We start from the raw sequence: 23,661 nt of genomic DNA, 5'->3' as shown, positions 1-23,661 counted from the left end.
TGCATAGGGCTCAAGCCTTTCTGGGGTGATGTGTGGGTACAGGGATTGGGAAGAAGATTCCATTCATTATGCTGGGGGTACCCATGAGGACGGAAACTTGGGGGAAAGTTTGGGACCACTGAGTTCAAACTGAGAGCCTTGGCGAAGAGGCTCTCTAACCTCTCTGTATGACCCCCAGGGTAACCTGACCAGATCAGACACTCAGCCGGGCACCCTGGGTCAGTGTGGGCATGCGGAAGCTCCTTAACTGGCCCCAGAAAAGCAGCAGAGCAAGCAGAAAGATATTTGCACAACTGGAGGTTTTAGGCACATATTTATTTAATTTTTTTTAATATAAAAGATAAAAGAGTACATTGTTGAGTAGAGGATTAAAGGAGTGACGACCCTTTCTAAAGTGGGGTCTCCCATCCCGGATCCCTAAGACTGTAACATCTGCTACGTACATTAAAAACAAAACAAAACAAAAGCAAACATGAAACTTATGACCTGACTTCACTCCACCCTTCATGCCTGCATTATGACAGAAACACTTCCCACTGCTCCTACTTATGTATGTACATCCAGAGCTCCAAACCTAAGCTGTGGCCCCCTCCTCCCAGCCCTACCCACATCCACCCTACTTCCCAAAAGCCTGTAGAAGCCCCCACTTAGAAAAAAAGGCAGACATACACATACACAGAAACACATATCTATCTGCAGCTCCTCCATGTGAAGCCCTTGAAACATACACACCCTGGAACTTTCCTCTCCTTATGCACAGATGGACAGGCTGCCTTCCCCTGTCTCTGGGCTCCCCCAATAGCCGGAATCCCTTCCGACTGGTCCCTTGCCCTGAATATCTGGGAAACCACACACACACACACACACACACACACCCCTGCACACATATGCACACACACACATACCTGCTGCCCATTCTCTTCCCTTGGGAGACAAAAGGATGTATTGACCCAAATTCCGGTTCCACCCCAGCTTAGGGGCAGTGGCCTAAGGTGCTATTTGGGCAAGGTCCAGTGGAAATCCTGAAGGGGCTGTCTCGTGGGGTGAGGGTAGATAGGGAGCTCCTTAGCCTGAAAGGGTGGATCGTGAAGGGGGCTTCTTGGGAGTGGCCCTTGGACAGTCTGTGGATGCTCAAGGCCAGGGCAGCAGAGTGGGGAGATGGCCCCTGCCCACTCATATCTGCTCTTTGTGCTTCACATGGGCCAGCTTCACATTCTCTTCCTCGTTGGAGGGTGGGGGCTGCTCCAGGTGGCAGCCGATCATCAGCTGGTACACGAAGACACCCGCAATGGAGCCCAGGAGTGGGGACACGATGGGCACCCACCACCAATGCTGGCCGGTCCTGGGGGGACAGACACTCATAGTCAGGGACATGGGGGGCAGGGCAGAGGAGAGGCAGGCTGGGGTGAGCTGGGTGGGGGCTGTACTCACGTGAAGACTGCAGAGCCCCAGCCCGCAAGGGCTGTAAAAAGGCGGGGGCCAAAGTCCCGGGCAGGGTTGACGGCATAGCCGGAGTTGAAGCCCATGGAGGTGCCAATGACCAGGACCACCAGGCCCACGGTGAAGGCCTCCAGGCCTCGGGGGACGGGGTTGTTGTAGGGGTCAACAATGGCCAGCACACACACGATAAGGGAGGCTGTGCCTATGAACTGGGGAGTGGGGAGAACAGGGTGAGCAGCAGCTTCCTCCCTTTCTCTGACCCCTCCTTCCATCCCCTGTCCTCCCTCTAGCTCTTAAACTCTTGTCAGCACCCGCCCATGCTCTTCTCCTGAAAGCAATGGTGCTAGAATGTCTGCGTGACAAGAACCCGCTGGAGAGCCGCATGTTTTGTAAGTACTTGCCACCATGTTCTGATGCGGGTTACCCCACAGATTGGAGAAACCCTGCTACAGTCGAGGAGTCCTGTCCCCCAACCAGCCCATGAGCTACCAAGGCAACTTGGTCCCCTCCCTGCGTTCCCCTCAAACGTCCCCAGCCCATACCTGGTCAAAGAAGCCATTGATCATATCCAAGTGTCCAGAGGGGTAGGTAGCAAAGATGCCGGCTGTGCCATTGGGGCCCGAAACATAAAGCTGGTTGTCGCCAAAGTGCCAGATTGCATCTGGTGACAGATTAGACCCACAGTGAGTCGGGGGAGAGGCCTGAGCCCAGACTTCCCTCTCAGGTGTGCCCTCCCCACCCTCCCATGAGTTATGGGTAAGTAGCAATACTGCTGTATTGCAGCAGGCAGAGGGGGTGACGTGGGGTGGGGTGGAGGGCCTGAGACTCTGTTATTGCCCAACTTGTTTCTTTCCCCTCGTGCCCCCTACCTTGGACCTGTGCGTGAATGAGTGAGTCATGAGCCCGGGGCCTGGGCAGGCCCTAGCCGTCTGTCATCAAAAGGCCTGGTGCCAGCAGGTCCTGAACAGAGGGACGGGGGTAGTGGAGGAGGACAGGGTGGGGAATGCTTACCATAATACAGCCCAAAAACTATTCCAGCACCCAAGAAGGCTCCCAGCGTCTGTGCCAGGGTGTAGATGGGCAGCTTGATCCAGGGCTCACGAGCCAGGAAGCACATGGCAAAGGTCACGGCAGGGTTCAGGTGGGCCCCTGGGCAGAGGGGACAAGGGACCTATTAGCTGCAGCCTGCCACAGTCGGGAGGCTAGGGTCCCCTGAGAAGGGGTGCAGAGAGGGGTTTCTTGCACAGGATGGCGGTTGGTCTATGTAACAGGTCAGCTGATAATCTCTGATTCCAAGGTGAGAGTCGAAAGTACTAAGTGTCAAGTTTCTTCTCCACCCTCCTTTCCCAAGGGGCCAAAGCAGAGGCCACAGCTGTGACCTGCCCTTAGGAATGCCAGGACACCTAGTGGGAATGCTATTGAGGGCCAAGGGCTGGGGGCAGGGTTAAGGCCTTACCAGAGACCTGGCCAGCGATGAGGATGCCCAGAGTGACAGCAAAGCCAAAGGCCAGGTTGATGGTGAGGAAACCACCGTGGGTGCCCCGGCTGAGCACAACCTGGGCCACGGAGCCACAGCCAAACATCTGTCAGGAAGAAGAACAGGCAGGGAGGGTGAGGACCAGCAACTCTCACTCCAGAAGGAAGGGGTGAAGCCAGCAACATGCCCACTCGCCACCACTGGGAGGACTAGAGGCGCTTCCTGGAACCCAACCCAAACCCCTTCTGCTGTAATTGCACTCTCCAGAAAAAGGACACATGCCTTCCCACCCCACTGTCCCAACTCTAATATGAGAGGGCCCTATGGAAAGGGCTGGAAGCAGGGTCTACGACTGGGATCCTAGAAGATGACTGAACCATCTTCACTGATTTTCCTTGAATTTCAGCAGGCGTAGCTGTAGGGGAACAGCTTTCACCTTAGCACAAGTTTCTCCACAGCCCTTCAGGCCTGGACCATAAAGGTGGGAAGCCTCTCACTCATCCCCCAGCTGCCCCAAAGAAAAGCTCATGTAGGCCTGGTGCAGTGGCTCACACTGTAATCCCAGCACTTTGGTAGGCCGAGGTGGGTGGATCACCTGAGGTCAGGAGTTTGAGACCAGCCTGGCCAACATAGTGAAACCCCATCTCTACTAAAAGTACAAAAATTAGCCAGGCGTGGTGGCAGGTGCCTGTAATCCCACCTACTCGGGAGGCTGAGGCAGGAGAATCACTTGAAAATGGGAGGCAGATGTTGCAGTGAGCCAAGATTGCGCCACTGCACTTCAGCCTGGGTGACAGAGCGGGACTCCATCTCAAAAAAAAAAAAAAAAAGAGTTGAAAAGAAAAGCTCATGTGTTGGTGGTAGTGGTGGCAATGGGCAGCACAAATAAATAGGGAGGAGACCAGAAGTGAGGTTGAATCCACGTCTCCTGAGTCCAGGATGCCAGAGCCCCAGCCCTCACCATGTCCCCCTCAGCAACCTCCCCTTCCTTTACCTGTCCCTGTCCCAGCGTCTCCTCTCTCCACCCATGACCTCTCTGCTCTCAGGGGTCCAGATTCCCCACTCAGATTTGGAGGTCCTACAGACAGGGATCTGTGTGACTCCTCTCACTATCCCCAGCCCGGGACCCAGGGCTGTAGAAATGGGGAGATCGGTTCTAAACTTTCTGCCAAAAATGGGGGAACTAAAAGAGACTAAGAGCCCTGGTGTTCTACAAATATAGAACATACTGGAGCCAGCTGTGGTGGCTCACACCTGTAATCCCAGCACTTTGGAGGCTGAGATGGGAGGATCTTGAACCCAGGAATTTGAGACCAGCCTGGGCAACATAGTGAGACTTTGTCTCTATTTAAAAAAGAAAAAGAACGTACTATGTCTGTTCCCCTTGTTCAAGCCTGAAAATACTTCTGCAGCAGCTATAAAGCATTGTTGCCCTGAGCCCCCTGAGTGTCCCTCAAAGCTGCTCCAATGCCTTCCCCTGGTCTCCTCTCCCACCTGCCCATAACTAAAGGTTTTATGCCCACAGAGCAGGCAGTTTCCAGAACCTGTGCTACAGACCCTGTTTATTCTGACGGGTCAGTGCCTGTTGTACTGGATGGTTAAGCATTTTGATTATCATCCCAGAAAGACCAAGAGATAACGGAGAAGCCAGCGGCAATGACATGGGGCAAAGGTGTGCAGGCAGGTGAGAGCAAAGATCAGAGATTGCAGGTGTGTGTGTGAGGAGGGGTGGTGGGACACAGGCACGTGAGGGTCTGAGGCGCCCTGCCCTGCTTGGGAGGCCCTGGCAGCAGCTCCTTGCCTGCCAAAGGCTCAGACCTGGCTCCATCCCAGGAGGCCTTGGAGGGAGGAGCTGTCAGAGCCAGTTCCACCACCTTGGGGCTAATCTTCCTCTTCCTCCCCCAACCCCTGCCCTGAGTTCTCGGCCAGCACCGCCCCCTGCCCTCACACCAGGTGTCTCAGAGAAAGGGGCTTTCCTCACCCCAAAGCCAACCCTGATTCTGCCACTGCAGGCCTGGGCTCCCAACACGCAGGTGTGCAGGCAGGCACTCACCCACTACAAAGGGATCCCCAGGCCTGCCCCTCCAGTTCATGCAGTCCTTGAAGTTCTGCTTCTCACTGATATCCAATACCTCACATCCATCTGAGTCTGCAACCCTTCCCCCACAAATTTAACACTCTTCTTTTGTGGTCTGGGATAAGCCTGATGATGCTGGGGCTCAGTGGGAGGACTAACGGCTCCTTTGTGAGAGAGTGAACTGAGACTTGGGAGGGAATGAGGAGGCCCCTCTAGACATCATCCTCCCCTAGCCTGGCTGCTCTGAAACAGGTGGCTGGACTCAGGACTCCGATAGGAGTGAGGGCTCCGAGGCAGGAGAGTGATAAAGGCCACCTCCTATTGCCTTCTTGGTACAGGAGAGAGGGGCTAGGGCTGGCTGACAGGACGACTAATCTTATGGGAGGCTGTGGATAAAATGCCCCCTGTGGCTTCCCCACTTCCTATTCTTGGAAGCCAGAAGTGGGTTTCAGCCCTCCTCTGCCCATAGATCCTGATCCTCAACCATTTGGGGATCCCTACTTGCCCTTAGTTAAGCTTCCTAGTCCACAGTGGGCCAGCTGGTCTGTACTACCTAGGGCTGGGGCAGGAACGGAGTAACCCACCCACTGCAATGTAGCAACTGAACACAGAGGAAAACAGGTGTAACCACATGAGCGGCTGAAAAATCAGAGTAACTGGGACAGGAAATAGAACATAACTGGTGGGTCTGCCAGACCTAAGAAGTGCAAACACAGTCACTCAGAACAAAACCAGGGTGAAACTGGTGTAACCAAGGAGTAACTAGGACTGAGGAGTAACTCAGGCAGGGAAATACTCACTCAGAGAACCCACAGAGTAACCAAGAGACCAGGGAATAACCAGAATGCTTGTCGTCTTCTGCACAGACGCTGACAGCATCTGTCTGGATAACAGTTAGCGCCTGGGAGTCGCTGAGCACCAGGCGAGCAACTTTAGACACGCGTCCTCTGTGCCTGGGCCTAGCTTCCTCCCACCCTTCTACCGTCAGAATCTGCCTCCCTTCCCACTTCGCTGTTTGCAGCCCATGTGGCCTGCACCCTCTGCCCCCACTCGTGCAAACTGTCCTCACTCACTTCAACTTTTGGACTTTTTGAGGCTTAATTATTCATTAGAGGCCAGACGCCCAGGACCCAAATAACCTAATAATGGCTCATTTGCCTCCGCCCCCTCCCCTACATCTGGGGGCTGGGATTCTGGGAATCTGGAGGGGTGTGGGAGGCAGGGGAAGTGGCTGGCTGTCCCAGACTGCAAGCGTGACCGCTGCCCCCAGCCTGTTGGCTGAGTCACTTGTGGGAGGGTAAACGATCGGCACTATCACTGGGGAGTAACAGCTGTCATTCTGGCAAGAGTCGGAGCTGTCAGAGAGGGGGTTAGAACCGTGGGGAAGAGGACTTTGGAAGTCAGCTTGATCCTCCGCGGTTAAGCGTGGGGGTCAGAGCTGGGGAGGTGGGTCCAGGCTACCTTGGAAAACACAGCCCCTTCGGGGAAGTGAGAGTTTGGGGAGTGCAAGGGCTGGAGAGAGAAGGGCTTCCCCGGCTCCCTCCACTCACCACGAGGATGAGGGTCCCCAGGCACTCGGCCAGCGCCTGTCGGAGCAGCCGGTAGCGGATGTGGAGCATCTCCCCGCAGCGGGACACCAGCTCCTTCTGTCGACCCATGGCGGGGCAGGCGGCGGCGCTGTCGGGCGGGAAGGGGTGGCGGGAGGCGGCGGCGCAGCGAGCAGCGGCCTCCAGCGCTGGTGGCTCCCTTTATAGGAGCGCGGGAGACACGGGCCCCGCCCGCCCTGCAGCCCCGCCCTGCAGTCCCGGAGCGCCGAGGAGTGGGCGCCCCCTCGCCCCCGCCCCACCTCGGCTGAGACGCTGGTGCGGACGCCGGGTGGAGGGAGCTGCGGGCATGGAGTGTGAGGAGCTTTGAGGGACGGGTGGCCTTCGGAGGGCGCTTAAGGGAGGGGACGTCAAGGGGGCTGAGAGGCTTAGGCAGATCTGAGAGCCAATGGTGGGATTATAGGCAGGGTTCAGGGCCATGGCTAGAGAGGATGCAGCTGTCATAGAGACCACCTGGGCCCTGTGATCACCCCACTTCCTTGGGGGCAGGAGGAGACCTGTCAGAAAGAAACTGGCCGCATCTCTCCAGGATGACTGGACCCAACAGATCCTCAGTTCGAGGCAGGAGGAGGAGGCTGCGAGCCCCAAGTGAGAAGAAACACTGTCTCTTCTGTCAGGACAGATAAGGCACCGACCCTTCAAGGGGACAGCTAGTGTCAGGGGGGCAGCAGTCCAGACTCAGGTGGGCACACAGACACACGTGCTGAGTTCCAACCAGACTTCATGGGCCCTTCTCCCTGTGCTATGAGCACGTCGTGTGTCGCATGTCCTGGCCAGCTATGTCCACAGCTGCGTCTACACATGGCGGATGTCCTGTGTGCCTAATTGTACGGCTGGGCATTCCTCGTGGCTGTGCACATGCCTGTTGAACATGGCTGGGTGACCTAGCTTGTCACACGTGTACCTGCGTGCATTGCTCACATGGCTCCAGAGGCTGAGCTGCAGTTGCCGTGACATGCCACATGCCACATGTTTGCCAGCAGGCTGAGTCCCAGCTGTTTTTAACCCTCTCCTCTCCCATCTGACTTACCCCCGGCCAAGGAAGAGTCTGTCTCTTTTTTTTTTTTTAGACGGAGTCTCTCTCTGTCACCTAGGTGGAGTGCAATGGCGTGATCTCGGCTCCCTGCAACCTCCACCTCCCAGATTCAAGTGATTCTCCTGCTTCAGCCTCCCGATTAGCTGGGATTACAGGTGCACGCCACCATGCCCAGCTAATTTTTGTTTTTTTAGTGGAGATGGGGTTTCACCATGTTGACCAGGCTGATTTCGAACTCCTGACCACAAGTTATCCACCCGCCTCAGCCTCCCAAAGTGCTGGGATTACAGGCGTGAGCCACTGAGCCCAGCAAGTCTGCCTCTTTAAGCAAACTTAATTATGGGGGAGTCAGCCCTATCTGAGGGGGATCATGGGACAACCTTGCCCTCTCTCTCTTTTTAAAGAGTAGGGTCTTGCTCCATCACCCAGGCTGTGGTGCAATCACAGCTCACTGTAGCCTCGAACTCCTGGGCCCAAGTGATCCTCCCACTTCAGCCTCCAGAATGGATGGGACTATAGGGACTATGTGCCACCATGACACTCAGCTAATTTTTAAAAATCTGTTGTAAAAATGAGGTCTTGCTATGTTGCCCAGGTTAGTCTCAAACTCCTGGCTTTAAACGATCCTCCCACCTCGGCCTCCCGAAGTGCAACCTTGCCCTCTATGCTGCTTTTAATAACAAGGAAACATCTGGTGGCCTGGGGGCAAACAACATGCCCTTATGCTGAGCTTCTATGGCAGCATTGCCAGAGGAGATCAAAGAAATCATTTTCCAGAGGGACTTAATCCAGGTGGGCTAATGACCCTGAGGACTTATCTCTTGAGGGACGAATATGAGAAATAAGGGCCCCTGGCTGGGCGCGGTGGCTCACGCCTATAATCCCAGCACTTTGGGAGGCCGAGGCGGGCAGATCACCTGAGGTCAGGAGTTCAAGACCAGACTGACCAACATGGTGAAACCCTGTCTCTACTAAAAATACCAAAAATTAGCCGGGCGTGATGGCGGGTGCCTGTAATCTCAGCTGTTCGGGAGGCTGAGGCAGGAGAATCACTTGAACCCAGGAGGCGGAAGTTGCAGTGACCTGAGATCGTGCCATTGCACTCCAGCCTGGGCAACAAGAGCCAAACTCCATCTCAAAAAAAAAAAAAAAAAAAAGGGCTCCCACGGTTCAATGAGAAGCGAGCAGGGCTAGTGCAGAGGTTCTTCTCCCAGAGGGACCAAAAGAGAGAAGGGTTAGCCCTGTCGTCCTTGATCAGAAATGTGATCAGCACCAAGAAAGCCCCAGGGGCCACTGGGACCTACAGTCAAACTGTGTTAGGTGACAGGACCATTGACATTTCAGGACAGATAGGCATGGACCCTTCAAGTGGACAGGTTGTGTCAGGAGAGGTAGCAGAAGAAGCTAAACAAGCTCTTAAAAACATGGATGATGACTCACTCCAGCCTCTAGCTCATGGGATCAAACAATCCTCCCACCTCAGCCTCTCAAATAGCTGGGACTACAGGCATGCATCACGATGCCCGGCTAATTTTTGTATTGTTTGTAGAGAAGGGGTTTCGCCATGTTGGCCAGGCTGGTCTGGAACTCCCGAGCTCAAGCAATTTGCCCACCTTGGCCTCCTAGAGTGCTTGGATTGTAGGATTATGAGTATTGCTAAACCCATCTCTTTGGGCATCAACCACCTCTGCCACACGCCTGTAATCCCAGCTACTCGGGAGGCTGAGACAGGAGGATCACTTGAACCCAGGAGGCAGAGGTTGCAGTGAGCCAAGATCACCCCACCTGGGTTCAAGCGATTCTCCTGCTTCAGCTTCCCGAGTAGCTGGGATTACAGGCATGCACCACCATGTCCAGCCAATTTTTTTTTTTTTTTTTTTTTTTTTTAGTAGAGACGGGGTTTCACCACGTTGGCCAGGCTGGTCTCAAACTCCTGACCTCAGGTGATCCACCCGTCTCGGCCTCCCAAAGTGCTGGGATTACAGGCATGATTCACCGTACCTGGCCTAGATAGGCATGTTAAAAAAGAAAAGAAAAGAAAGGAAATCAGGGCTCCCAGTCCCAGAGGTGGTTCATGCCCAAAGAGATGGGTTTAGCATACACATAAAGTAGATTCACATACATGCAGGTGCTTGCGCGTACACACACACAAACACACAGACACACACACACACCCTGTGGTTTGCAGTCACACACTTGCCTATAGACACTGAGCTCTGCTCCCATGATCAGGGATCCCATTCACATGAGAGCCTCGCCATGGGCTCACACATATATAGAACCCCCACATGAGGACTCTAATGACCCTTGACCCAGAAAGATGCACCCCACCCTCCAGGCCTCTATAGGCTGGGAGGCCCCGTGGTGAATCAGGGAGCCATCACTGAGTACCTGCCCTCTGGCCCCACTGCCAGCCTGTGACTCAAGACAGAACCATAGACTCCTGGTGCCAGGGCCCAGATCACAGGCTATGGGAGTGGTAGAGCACCCCTGCCATGCTGCCCCCTTTTCCTCCCACCCTATAATATGCATCCAGCCCATCCCTGCCTCAAGTGGAGCTGCAAAGGCAGCACAGGGCAGAAACTGGCAAGGGACTCCTCAACACTGAAAGAAAATGGGGAACCCCAGCCCACAACACCCCATCCTCACCCTGTCCCATCCTGGGTCTGCTGGCATCCAAATCTAGCCTGGGAACCAGAGTAGGGGAGAAAAACAGGGGAAGCTCTTTCACCAGCAGACACTACACACACTTCTATTTTTTATTTCTTTTCCTCTTCCCTTATAAAAGCAAACTGGAGGCTGGGCATGGTGGCTCATGCCTACAATCTCAGCTCTTTGGGAGGCTGAGGCGGGAGGATCACAAGGTCAGGAGATCGAGACCATCCTGGCCAATAAGTTGAAACCCCATCTCTACTAAAAAAAAAAAAAATAGCTGGGTGTGGTGGTGGGCACCTGTAGTCCCAGCTACTTGGGAGGCTGAGGCAGGAGAATGGCGTGAACCTGGGAGGCAGAGCTTGCAGTGAGCCAAGATGGCGCCACTGCACTCTTGCCTGGGCAACAGAGCGAGACTCCGTCACAAAAAAAAAAAAAAAAAAAAAAAAAAAGGAACCTGGCCTGGAGCCGGGCACAGTGGCTCATGCTTGTAATCCCAGCACTTTGGGAGGCTGAGCCAGGCAGATCATTTTAGCTCAGGAGTTCAAGACCAGCCTGGCCAACATGGTAAAACCCTGTCTCCACTAAAAACACAAAAATTAGGCCGGGTACGATGGCTTGCTCCTATAATCCCAGCACTTTGGGAGGCCAAGGCAGATGGATCACCTGAGGTCAGGAGTTCGAGACCAGCCTGGCCAACATGGATAAATCCCATCTCTACTGAAAATACAAAAATTAGCCAGGCGTGGTGGTGTGCACCTGTAGTCCCAGCTACTTGGGAGGCTGAGGCAGGAGAATCGCTTGAACTCGGGAGGCAGAGCTTGCAGTGAGTCGAGATCATGCCATTGCACTCCAGCCTGGGCAACAAGAGCAAAATTCTATCCCCCCACCAAAAAAAAATTAGCCGGGCATGGTGGTAGGCACCTGTAATCCCAGCTACTCGGGAGGCTGAGGCCAGAGAATCGCTTGAGCCCAGGAGGCTGAGGTTGCAGTGAGCAGAGATCGCACCACTGCACTCCAGCCTGGGCGACAGAGACAGACTCCGTCTCAAAAAGCGAATAAACAAAAAAGCAACCTGCACACACATCTGTCTGCATTCACCTCACATGGGTTTTCTCGTGGGCTGCACCAGGAAGTAGCTAGTTACACACACAATTATGGATTTGTCTGTCTTATATACGTTGAGCAGCATTTATTTACACATATGCAGCTACCTGTACTCACCCATGTATGCATGCATGTATGTGTCTATCTATAATCCTGGACTGCAGCTCACCATAGAGTATCTTTGCAACCCCCTCCAGTCAATGCAGCTGCATGCCAAGGCACATGGTTTAGCTAGCAGAACAAGGGCTGGGTCTCAATGTCCTTGTTCCCCACCCCCTCCATCAGGGCCCAACTTTCAGGACCATGACTCCGTGAACTCTCACCAAACTCATTCATGTCCATACCTCATGTGTACACGCATGTTCATACATATACATACACATACACATTGGAGTGGCTAGAGTTGGAACTGAGAAGATATGGGTAGATCTTCTTGCTTCTTCTTAGTGGATGTGAGAGGACTCTGGCTGGAGGAAGGGGAAGGATGCAGTACTTTCCACGGGCCCCTTATTCCTGTCAGCCCTCCTTGGGTCACCTGGGACAGAAAGGGGTCAGGATCTGAGGATGCCTGTGCAGAAGCACCGGGCTGGCCTGACTGGGGGGGGGGCAGAAGCCCACTGCTCCATTTTGCGACCCCGGGAGCAGCATTCCCTTTGTAGTCAATGTGGTTGGCGCCCCCTAGAGCCAAAGGCGGAAGAAAGCATGGCTCCACAGAGAAGAGACTGAGCTTGGTGAGGCCCCAGCCCTCTGAGTCACAGCTTGCCCAGGGTCCTCAGGGCTTCCGCTTGTGCTTTGGGAAGGAGAGCCAGGGCTGAGTGCAGGCTGGGAGCCAGCCCTCCTGGGTGCTCTGGGAGGAGGCTGATGAGGAGGTTCCCCCTCCTCCCAGGGCATCTTGAGCAAGGCCTGTGTCTCACCTGGGTGGGAGGAGCTGAGCCAGGGAAGGGGCCTGAACAGCCCCATCCACCCCGTGGGAGCCCATGACTTCTTTAAGGTCAGAGCTGGAGGAGTGGGTTCCCAGGCAAGGGAAGGGCTAAGGATGCAAGTCTCAGCCTGCTGGACCAGAGGGGCTGGCTGGGGCCCTTTTAAGGGGTGGGAGTGCCACACCTTTCATTTCCTGACCCCAAACTCTTTCTGCTTGAATGGGAGCAGCCCGAACCAGCAAAGAAAGAGACCCGGGCCTTCCTTGTTGTTAGTGAGTCAGAGGTGGGGGTGGAGACATAGGAAGCTACTCACTCTAGAGTACCCCCAAACCCCTAATCTCTTCCAGAGCATTGGAGTGGGGTGGGGGAGGGGCAGAGCAAAGCAGACATGCAGACATATTCTAGTTTAGGAAGCACTTCCTCCCACTTTGCAAAACAGCTCCCAGAAATGAGTGTATTTTCCCCATTTCACAGATGACAAAACTGAGATTTAGAGAGAAGTCACCTGCTGAGGTCACTCAGCCACTGAGTGCTGATCCGGGATTCAAACCCCATAGGGATGGGGAGGACAGGTAAACAGGGCAGAAAGACTAGGGAGCCACAGGTCTGAGGCACAGGGAGAGCAGGGAGCCCGGGCACAGAACCCCATTGAGTCCCTCCATGCTCAACCCTGCTTTCCAGAGTGTGCTCCCACTCTTAGGCCACTGTTGAAAACTGTTCCTGCATCTAGGCTTCAAGGGTGAGGAGCTGGCTGTGGACTGGAATCAGGAGCAGAGAGCTGAGATGAATTGCCCTATTAAGAGTGTCCCCAGACTCCTCCTCATGCGCCAACGCAGCTACTCCCATCTTTAAATGGGTGACCTGGGGGAGAGCCCATGAATACAAACTCCCCCAGCCTTGGGCACCTTCGGCCGGATGTCCAGCTGGGCCTTGAGAAGAATCAACCTTTGACCCATACCCTGGGGACTCCGGGTTCACAGCCTGGTGTCCCTGACCTGCCCTCAGCAGCCTTTGAGGGCTTAGGACAGCTAAGGGTCATGTTGAGACAGCAGAGCGATAGGATGGAGGCTTAGACCTAGAGGCTAAGAGTGCAGAGTCCTAGGGACTAGGCTGATGGGGACAAATCTCTCTTGCACACCCAGAATCTGAGCTCCAGGCTTGGCTTGGCCACTGAACAGTAAGGTCACCTAGATGGCTCTCTTCTCCCACCCCCACAGAGTCTCTCTCAGTGTCTTCATCTGTCACCTGGAGGTTTCAGTTGAAGGGGGCCCCCACCTCCCGGTGGGGCCCTTGTAAGAATCAAAGAAGATTGTATGTTTCCGGCTTTGAAAACTGTACTAGGCTGGGCGTGGTGTCTCACACCTGTAATCCCAGCACTTTGGGAGGCCAAGGCGGGCAGATCACGAGGTCAAGAGTTCAAGACCAGCCTGACCAACATAGTGAAACCCCGTCTCTACTAAAAATACAAAAATTAGCTGGGTGTAGTGGCACACGCCTGTAATCCCAGCTACTTGGGAGGCTCATGTGTGCATCTCCTCGTGTGCCCCTGTCTGGGCCAGGCTGTGGGTCTGGGTCACGTGTTTATAAAAACCAGAGATAGGAGATGCGCATCTGTTGCGAGGTCTAGAGATAAACTGCTGGGCCTGCCCCATGCCAGCCTCAGGGGGAAGGGAGTTAGTGATACGGAGTTGACACAGACCAGTCATCACTGTGACAGGCCTAGGGGTTCTGGAGGGCTCTGGTTCACACCTCAGGATGCCTGGAGCCCCTAGGTTTTCTGATTTCCTATCTCCATCCTCACTGGCAGGAAAGCTTCTGGAACCAGGAGAGGGTTGCTTAAGAGGATGAGGGGTCAGGACCAGAGATGGAGGAGGAAAAGAAAGCTCACAGGTGGCGGGGCGCAGTGGCTCACGCCTGTAATCCCAGCACTTTGGGAGGCTGAGGCAGGCGGATCATGAGGTCAAGAGATTGAGATGATCCTGGCCAACATGGTGAAACCCCTTCTCTACTAAAAACAAACAAACAAAAATAGCTGGGCATGGTGGTGCACACCTGTAGTCCCAGCTACTCAGGAGGCTGAGGCTGAGGCAGGAAAATTGCTTCAACCTGGGAGGCAGAGGTTGCAGTGAGCCGAGATTGCACCACTGCACTCCACCCAGACAACAGAGCAAGACTCCGTCTCAAAAAAATAAATAAATAAAAGGAAAAGAAAAAAGAAATTTCAGCCGGGCGTGGTGGCTCACGCCTGTAATTCCAGCACTTTGGGAGGCTGAGGTGGGTGGATCACCTGAGGTTGGGAGTTCAAGACCAGCCTGACCAACATGGAGAAACCCCATCTCTACTAAAAATACAAAATTAGCCAGGTGTGGTGGCACACGCCTGTGTTCCCAGCTACTCAGGAGGCTGAGGCCGGAGAGTCACTTGAACCCGGGAGGCGGAAGTTGCGGTGAGCTGAGATCGTGCCGTTGCGCTCCAGCCTGGGCAACAAGAGTGAAACTCCATCTTAAAAAAAGAAAAGAAAAGAAACAAAGCTCACAGGCTTCCTAGGTAGCCTAAACTGGGGCCCAGCATTAGCCTGGCCCCTGCAGCCAGGAAGGGCGCATGGAGCATCCTTTGGGCTGGGACAATCAGAGGGCTTACTAGAGGAAGAAACATTTGGCTGGGGATTTTACGGAGGGTTTTCCAGGTGAGAGACTGCAGGGCCAGACCCTAGCAGGGCTGACTGCCTGCCTAGGCAGGACGAGATCAGCAGCAAGGAGGCGAGGAAAGGACCCAGGTAGTGTGGGAAGGGCCTTGGGTTCCATACTGATGGGCAGAAGCTTACCCAGGGCCAAGAGGTATTTGAACTTAGATATTCGTTAAGCCCTGAGGTTCTAAGGAAGCCGTTATAGGGACTGCTGCAGCTGGAGGTGGAGAGAAGGAAGCCGATAAGGCAGAGCCTTGGCCCCACCTCCTGCTTCAACCGAAACATCTTAACCATTTTACATGAGGGCTTTTTTTTTTTTTTTTTTTTTTTTTTTTTTTTGAGACTGAGTTTCGCTCTTGTTGCCCAGGCTGGAGTACAATGGCACGATCTCAGTTCACTGCCACCTCCACCTCCCAGGTTTTCAAGTGATTCTCCTTTTCAAGGCGATTCTCCTGCCTCAGCCTCTCAAGTAGCTGGGATTACAGGCATGCACCACCACACCCAGCCAATTTTGTTTTAGTAGAGACGGGGTTTCACCATGTTGGTCAGGCTGGTCTCAAACTCCTGACCTCAGGTGATCCACCTGCTGCGGCCTCCCAAAGTGCTGGGATTACAGGTGTGAGCCACCACGCCGAGCCTTACATCAGGGTTCTGAACCAGATTACAATTGACAAATGTGACACCACTAAGAACAGTGGCTAATGGCAGCCCTGAAGGTTTTAAGCAGGTAAGTGACATGGTTTCAATCTACCATTTAGAAGGACCCCTCCAGCTGCTGAGTGGAAGATGGGTTGGAAGAGAGAGACAGAGGCTGGAAGCCTGGGAGGGAGGCCATGGAGCAGGAAGCGAGGCCAGATGGCCGGCAATGGCTGTGGGGAGGGAGAAGGGTTTAGGAGGCAGAGTGAGGAGGGCAAGCTGGCAAGCAGCTGAAGAAGTTGAAGGGGGCAGAACTGGGTGGACAGGAACCTCAGGTGGGGACCGAGAGGCCAGTAAGACAATGGTTCTCCAAAAGGCCTGTGGTCTAAGGGCAGGGGGTGCGGGTGAGGGGTGGGGAGGAGGTGGCAGAAGGAGGCTATGCATTTGGCAATGCATTAGGTGATGGTTGTGCATGAGCCCCAGTACACTCTACCCTCTGGCCAGCCCCGTCTGGTGGCTAATTATAGGGGAGCCACTAGCAACCCACCCCAGGCGAGAGGAGTCAGGGGAAGAATCCAGGGGAGGGAACAGGCTGCAGCAGGAGATTCCAAAGTCAGACTTCAAGAATGACTTCCTGGTCTTGAGACTGGGGGTTAGTGAGAACTAGGCTCCAGAGAGACCCCCACAGGTTGGGAGATGGGGGTGGGGGCATTGTGGAGGTTGTGGAGGGAGACTGGGGAAAGGGCAGGATGCCATAATTTTCTTTTTTTTTTTTTGAGATGGAGTCTTGCTCTGTCACCCAGGCTGGAGTACAGTGATGCAATCTCAGCTCACTGCAACCTCTGCCTCCCAGGTTCAAGCAATTCTCCTGTCTCAGCCTCCTGAGTAGCTGGGATTACAGGCACGTGCCACCACACCCGGCTACTTTTTGTATTTTTAGTAGAGACGGGGTTTCACCATATTGGCCAGGCTGGTCTCGAACTCCTGACCTCATGATCTGCCCCCCTCAGCCTCCCTAAGTGCTGGGATTACAGGCGTGAGCCACCGTGCCTGGCCATAACTATCTTTTTCATCCAAACTGTTGGTCATCAAGTGGAACTGGGGCTCAGTCTGAGTGCTTCCTTGTCCCTTCAGACAGGGCCCAACCTTGGCCTCTTCAGTCCTTGGGAGACCCAAGCCCTGACCTGTGGAAGTTTCCAATCTGGGAGAATAGAGGAGAGCTGGGTCCTGCTTTTGAGCTCCCAGGCCAGGGAACAGAGGAGATTTAGGCTTGAGCTGAGGTTGACCAGAATGCTCATACTCCCTCTCTCCCTGCACAACCCCACTCTCCATATCCTTCACCCTGCTCCTCTGGGCTGCTGATAAAAGCTGCATTCAAAAGCCTTGGGCAGGCCGGGCGCAGTGGCTCATGCCTGTAATCCCAGCACTTTGGGAAGCTGAGGTGTGTGGATCACCTGAGGTCAGGAGTTCAAGACCGGCCTAGGCAACATGGTGAAACCGCCCCCCACCCTGTCTCTACAAAACTATAAAAATTAGCCAGGCATGATGGCGAGTGTCTGTAATCCCAGCTACTTGGGAGACTGAGACAGGGGAATTGCTTGAACCTGGGAGGCGGAGGTTATAGTTAGCCGAGATCGGGCCACTGCACTCCAGCCTGGGCGTCTCAAATAAAAAAATAATAAATAAATAAATAAATAAATAAATAAAAGGCTTGGGAAGAAGGAGAAGGGGTTAGGCTGGCAAGTGGCCCAAAACAGGTGAGGCTCCTGGCTTTTCCCTACTCCCCTGCCCCACTGGAGAGGTCTGCAGCTCAGGCGTTTCTAGTCCTTTCTTCCTCCACACTCCACCCCTTGGCCCCAGGAAAGCCAGGTTCAAGCAGGTGGCTTGCCTGGAGCCAGGACACCTAGATTCTCAGTAGCTGTACCCCACAAGTTCCTGTGTGACCCTAGACAAGTTCCTACACATCTTGGCCTGATATAAACCAGAAAACTATCCTCCCCATTCATTTCTGAAGTAGAAAAGGAAGTCTCCCTCTGGTTTGAAACACCCTTCTTCTTGGTCCTCCTTGGTTCCCTGGGGCAGTGTGAGATGCCTCCTCCTTCTCCCTCTCAGGGGTAGATGAGCAGATTGGCCTTTCCTGTGAAGGGTACGGGTGACTCATCACGTGCCCCAGGCTTCCAGGCTTCCCCTCGCCCTTATCACTCACCTGGATTAATCTGTGACTCATAAAGCAAGTACCGGATGTTGGGGGGGTTACATGTAAACTTGGGGGAGGGGGGCTGGCTAGCCTAAATCTGACTTAATAGGTCAGGGACTGAGCAGCTCTGAGGATTTCATTGATATAACATGCTATATGGACCCCTTAGGCTTGGGGGTCTTGCTTTTTTCCCCCAAAGTATGGAGCTGGGCAGAGGAAAATAGGGCCTTCAGCTAACAGGATTCGGGGGTAGAGGAGGTTGTCAGATGCCATAGCCAGAAAGAAGGACCCTTGTTGAGTTCACTAAATGAGGCTTAGGTCAGTCAGAACACAGGAAACTCTGTATCCTAGCACTTTGGGAGGCCAAGATGGGAGGATCACTTGAGCCCAGGAATTTGAGACCAGCCTGGGCAACATAGTGAGACCCCCAGTCTCTTTAAAAAAAAAAAATGGGAAAAGTGAAACCCCAAGAAGAAAGCTTCATTTAAAGCCAGGGGAAGAAATCCAGGGTCCCTGCCTCTGACTTGAGAGCTTTTTCTAACCTGCCCTCTAAAAAACAGGGCAGAGTTCCCCTTTTGCAGCAAACCAGAGCTGGAGGTGAATACCGACAGACAGACAGACTAGTGCATACAGACGCGTGCACGTGCACCACACACAGAACAGACAAATCATGCCATACTTAAGATCCACTCTGTCTCTGTCCACCTGTGAAGTTAAAGGCAGAGACCCACCAAGGCAGGCACATCCATGAGGGTGCTTAACCATTATCCGGTGTACACTTGCTCACACATAAGGCTTCCTGCTAGGCTTTTCTCCTTCCCTTCCCCTGGGGTTCTGGTTCCTGACTGCCCATCTCCACCCTCCCCTCCCCTGGCCCCTCAGCTAAAGCCTGAGCACCTCCCTACTCTGGAGCTGGGGCCTCTGTGGCTAGACAAGAGTCATCCTGGGCTGGGGCAAAGGAGCCTAGGGCAGTCATCTTGAACACTAGTTTGCTCACCTGTTTTCCAGAGAAAACCTGAGGAAAACAGGTTGGAGCTGTAACTGTGAAGGACTGAAATTAGGGCCAGGCACAGTGGTTCACGCCTGTAATTCCAACACTTTGGGAAGCTGAGGTGGGTGGATCACCTGAGGTCAGGAGTTCGGGACCAGCCTGGCCAACATGGCGAAACCCCGTCTCTACTAAAAATACAAAAAATCAGCAGGACGTGGTGGCAGGCGCCTATAATCACAGCTACTCGGGAGGCTGAGGCAGGAGAATCGCTTGAACCTGGAAGGCGGAATTTGCAGTGATCCAAGACCATGCCATTGCACTCCAGCCTGGGCAAGAGTGAAACTCAGTCTCAAAAAGAAAGAAAGAAAGAAAGAAATTGGACCCAGGGCTTCCTGCCCAGCCACCTCCCCAGTGGAACTGGAGCAGGGAGAACAGGAAGGTATGGTGCAGCGCCTTAGGGTTCTAAATTCTCAGCCCTCTTTCCTTGCCACACTGGGCAATGGTCAGCTGACAAAGCCATTACCATGCCTATTCTATGGGTTGGAAGACTGAGCCCAGCAAAGGTAAGTGATTTGCACAGGGCCACATGAGGTGGCAGGGCCAGGGCTCATTTCCCATTGGGACTGGTAACTGCACCTCTTAGAGCCACCTGCTATAGTCCTGCCTGGGGGCAGATTCCACCCCCTCCCCCATAGGGATAATCAAGAGCTGGGTTTGTGAAGGGCCTGAAGCTACAGACAACTGACCTGGGGATGAAACACGTGATCTGCCACACTTGCAAAGTTAAAGGCAGAGACCTGCCAAGGCAGGCACATCCATGAGGATGCTTAACCATTATCCTGTGTACACTTGCTCACACATAAGGATTCCTGCTAGGCTTCCAGCAACCCCTGGCCCTCCCAGGAGCCCATGGAGGGACTGTGGACAAATAGTCCAAGGGACCAAGGGAGGCAAGAGGAAGAGCCAAGGGTGACCATGGACCACGGGGCTCCACAAGGGATGGGATTACATTTCACTCCCAGAAAATAAAGCCTGGCACGTTGATGCTTGAAGCTCAAGAATGAATAGCAGAGGGAGAGATGTGGACTCCAGCTCACACAGCCAGCCAATTTATTCCCTCCCTATTCTAATTTCAACCCTGGGCTGAGCTGCTCCATGGCAGTGACAGTAGAGGCAAGCAGTGATTCACAAAGACCAACAGTTGAGACAGAACTGGAGGCCAGAGTTCCCACATGCAGCTTCTCATCTTGAGGATGGAGCTTGCTAGCCAGGCATCAAAGTTTCTCACACAATGGGCCCCTGCGCTGAGCCTGTTGTCTCACTCAGAAAATGAAGGTAAATGAAAGTACCTACTCCATACGGCTCGTTATGACTGTACGACAAGCTTCCGCACATAAGATACGGACACCACCACCTAACCCCGCCTGGCACCTATTAAGCACTCAATGAACGTCAACTCTATAATCTCTTAGGCTTTCTCTTCCACCATCACCACCCACTTGTTGCAGGCAGATTTCACAAATGGATTCCCTTTACTCTGCAATCTTCCAGTGGGCTTCTCTGCCCCCCATCTGCCTGTGCTGGATGGCGCCTGAGCAAAGCATTGTAATAGGTGCTAGGAAGGACACGAAGAAGTCTATGTTCAAACATGTTCTTGCCCTCAAGGAGTTTACATACAAGAAACCAGGTTAAAATTACGTGAAAGGGGCAGACAGGCCAGGAATACGGGGGAAATTAAGCAATTTAACTTTTTATTTAAAAGAGATGGGGTCTCTCTGTTGCCCAGATTGGTCTAGAACTCCTGAGCTCAAGTGATTCTCCTGACTCCCTAAGTGTTGGGATTACAAGCATGAGCCACCACGCCCAGCTGCAATTTAATTTCAAATCAGAGTTCAAAACAATAGAATTTATGCCACTGTGTGTGCCTGCCAAACAAACTGAACAGACAGTAACTGCCCTAACAGTTCAGAGGAGGGAAAGATCACCTCAGGCTGGGGGCGAGGGATGGGCTTAAGGAGGGGCACTATTTGAGCTGAGTCTGGAAAAACAGCCAGAATTACAGGAAGCAGAGAGGCTACCAGGAAGTGGGTGTAGACCAGACTGAAAGGAGGCAGCATTCTCCTCCTTGGGCCCTGGGAACTCCTGGGGAGTAAGACTTGAGTCTCCCCCATCTCTGCAACCCCACTGCAGGTACATAGTAGTGGCAGTTTGTGACATGAACGGGCAAACAGCCAGGGCAGATGCAGCTAACGGGTAGCCCCCAGTGCTTTTTGCACCTCTCCAAGATTGGGTGACTACCAGTCCCCCGACCCCTTCACCTACCCAATCCTTTCCTGTCCTCGGTTCTTTTCCACTGTCTCCACCCTGGGAAGTGGCATCAACACAGGAGGGCATTGTGCTCCTTCAATGTGGTCTATTCATACACATATAGCCCCTTTCCCACTGCTCAGTGTCGGTGATGTGACTCAGAAGGGCCACATTTTCGCTGGGTCCCATCTAAAGGCCTGACGCTGCAGTGAAGGGCATGCTAAGTCTAGGCACAGGTCCTGGCAGCAGGAAGGAGACAGAGCCTCTCCCAGGCACACATCCCCTTCTCTGTTTCTGGAAGAAGACTAAGAAAGGAGTGGGAAATCGCGGGGAGGTCCAGGCCCAGGGCTAATAGGTGGACGGATCTCCTGGGTTCGGTTCCTTCTCTGAGCCGGATCCCACTCCTCTTCTGGGATGGTCAGGCCCAGGAGACTACACGGGCCACCATGCCCCTGCCCCAATGCTGGAGCATCAGAGAGAAAGTTGGGGCTGGGTTTTGTTGGAGATGATTCAGCATGTTCAGCCAGCAGGCCCTCCATGGAGGATTCATGTCCAAGGAGGGTGGAGGTCATCCTACTGACATCTTGCTCTAGAGGTCCAATGTCCTGCTGTCCGTCTACAGCTTGCTCCAGAGCTGGGATCACACAGTCCACCTCTCACTTCGGGCCTCCACAGTCTGCACCAGGCCTTCACCCAGCACAGCAAAGTCCTCCAGGATTGCTTCAACATTGGGCACCATTACTAGCTCCCCACCTCGAGACATCACCATGTGCCCCTTTGTGCTGGAGGCCTGGGGAAATCAGAGAAGAGATGTGGGTTGAGTGTCACAGCGGCACACCCAGAGACACCAAGCTGGGTACAGAGTGGGGGTGGTGGGGATAGAAACACAAGCCCATACACTCCGCACCTGACACGGGTTTGCCCATAGGACAGACTACACACAGACATGCATGCCCACACAGAACCACGTGCACACACTCAGGAACACAGCTGTCACCAGCCAGCACACCTTGAAGGGCTGGGGCTGGAAGCTGGTGGGCTTCCAGAGGACACCAATCACCTCTCCACCATGCTGGTCATAGAAGAAAAGGGCCAGATCCCCAAAGGCCTCCTAGAAAGGGACAGAACAGAGAAGATTATAGGCAGGCATTTAAGAGCTCCTCCACAGCCTCAGCTTCACCTGGAAGTCCCCTCCCCAGGGTCATTCAGCTGTTTAGGACCAACCCTGAGCTGCGTCAGATAGAGCTGAGGAGGATCATAGTCCAGCACGGGCATCAGGGATGAGGGCCCCGGCTGGCTGAGCAGGCCCCGGCAGAAGGAGGCAGCTGGTGAGTCCACAGCCTGGCGGTGCCGCGGGATATGGCGAGGAGACAGGCGAATCAGCACATCGTAAATGTCCAAGGGCGGCCGGAACACTGTCTAAGGAAGGGGAGAAGGAGGGGTCAGCAGGACCCCCTTGACTGAGGAACTGGACCACAAACCTCTCCACACGCCCACCTTGGTTTCCTCCTTCCATCTCACCACCCTCTATGGGCCCACCTGCCCATCTGAAGACTGAAGCACCAAGACCCACAGAGCAAACAGCTGTTGCATAGCCTGGCAGAAGGAGCACAGGCTAGAAACAGGAGACCCAGATGGAACCCAGGTTCCCCAGGCTCTGCCACCCCAGGCACCACAGCAGCTTCAACACCTCCTCTGTTCAGTCTCACCAAACAAGGGGACCGGGTCTCCTGTGAGATCCCTGAACGCTGAACTTCCAAAGACAGAATCCCCAGAGGCCCTGGAGTCACTGCTGGTCAGAAGCTTACCCTGATGTCCCCAGGTCCCCGGGGATCCATGAGCTGCTTCTCTAACATGGGCAGGGCTTCAGCTGCCAGGACCACAAGCTGCTGCAGGATCTGCGGGGTACAGACACATCAGACTGGAACTGAAGTGGGTCTCTCCCAGGTCAGGCTGGGCCTGCTTTTTCCTTGGGAAGAAAACCACACATTAGGGGGCAGGTATGGGGTTGAACCTGGGCTGAGGGTCCATCCTGTGTCCACACAGAGTTTTTGCGGTCTTGGGGGGTAACAATGACCATGACGGGGAGCTGTGCCCGAGCTGCCAGGAAGCCACTGCGGATCTCCACCTGCTCCTCCACTAGAGACAAGAATGGGTCCTGGGTCAGCCTGCTCCTCCCTGTAAGACACCCTCTACTCCCCCAGGTCCTCCTACGGTGCCCCCAACGGCTGCTCATCACAGGTATTTTTCAACACTCCCCCCAACCAAGTGGCAAAGGTGACGAAAGGGACATCGCATTTGCCTCAACTGGGTGGGGCATTAATCTCCCAACCTCAGCCCAGAGGCAGAATTTTCCACTGCTTGGCACCCCCAGTCTGGTTTCCGGGCCTGCACAAGCTGAGTCTTGCCCCTGGCCCCCTCCCACCATGGGCTTCCACACACCTGGGGAATTAGGAACCTGACACCCTGCTCTCTGCAGAGACCGAGTGCCTCACGTTACAACCAGAAATCACCACTCCCACCCCCCACCA

General features: G+C 54.1%; 2 protein-coding genes across 3 annotated transcripts in view; both read right to left on the bottom strand.

The window, feature by feature from the left end:
- Positions 1 to 300: 300 nt before the first annotated feature.
- On the bottom strand, positions 301 to 6,767 carry AQP3 (aquaporin 3 (Gill blood group)). The gene is made up of 6 exons (XM_003830123.5): positions 6,545 to 6,767; positions 2,897 to 3,023; positions 2,452 to 2,589; positions 1,983 to 2,101; positions 1,432 to 1,649; positions 301 to 1,342 (listed from the first exon to the last, which is right to left on the bottom strand). Exons 1-6 carry the CDS (start codon positions 6,650 to 6,652, stop codon positions 1,174 to 1,176), a joined length of 879 nt encoding a protein of 292 aa, XP_003830171.1. The 5' UTR covers positions 6,653 to 6,767; the 3' UTR covers positions 301 to 1,173.
- A 13,790-nt stretch (positions 6,768 to 20,557) lies between these two features.
- The window catches only part of NOL6 (nucleolar protein 6), a 49,276-nt gene continuing 46,172 nt past the window's right edge, over positions 20,558 to 23,661 (bottom strand). For both annotated transcript variants that reach the window (XM_008955496.4, XM_003830124.4), the window contains 5 exons: positions 23,145 to 23,269; positions 22,939 to 23,028; positions 22,355 to 22,549; positions 22,140 to 22,241; positions 20,558 to 21,920 (listed from right to left, as the gene is read on the bottom strand). In XM_008955496.4, coding sequence (XP_008953744.2) covers positions 21,771 to 21,920; positions 22,140 to 22,241; positions 22,355 to 22,549; positions 22,939 to 23,028; positions 23,145 to 23,269 — 662 coding nt within the window. In that variant the 3' untranslated portion in view covers positions 20,558 to 21,770. The remainder of the gene's footprint in view (positions 21,921 to 22,139; positions 22,242 to 22,354; positions 22,550 to 22,938; positions 23,029 to 23,144; positions 23,270 to 23,661) is intronic.

This window comes from Pan paniscus, chromosome 11 (genome assembly GCF_029289425.2).
Source record: "Pan paniscus chromosome 11, NHGRI_mPanPan1-v2.0_pri, whole genome shotgun sequence".
NCBI lineage: Eukaryota > Metazoa > Chordata > Mammalia > Primates > Hominidae > Pan > Pan paniscus.
The sequence above is the reverse complement of the archived record's forward strand: the minus strand, read 5'-3'. Positions and strand labels throughout refer to the sequence as shown.

Coding starts and splice junctions, on each gene's coding strand:
- AQP3 (XM_003830123.5), bottom strand. CDS start 6,652: ATGGGTCGACAGAAGGAGCTGGTGTCCCGCTGCGGGGAGATGCTCCAC. Junction 3,024..6,544: donor TGGGGACCCTCATCCTCGTG/GTGAGTGGAGGG, acceptor TCTTCCTGACAG/ATGTTTGGCTGTGGCTCCGT. Junction 1,343..1,431: donor TGGGGCTCTGCAGTCTTCAC/GTGAGTACAGCC, acceptor CTGTCCCCCCAG/GACCGGCCAGCATTGGTGGT.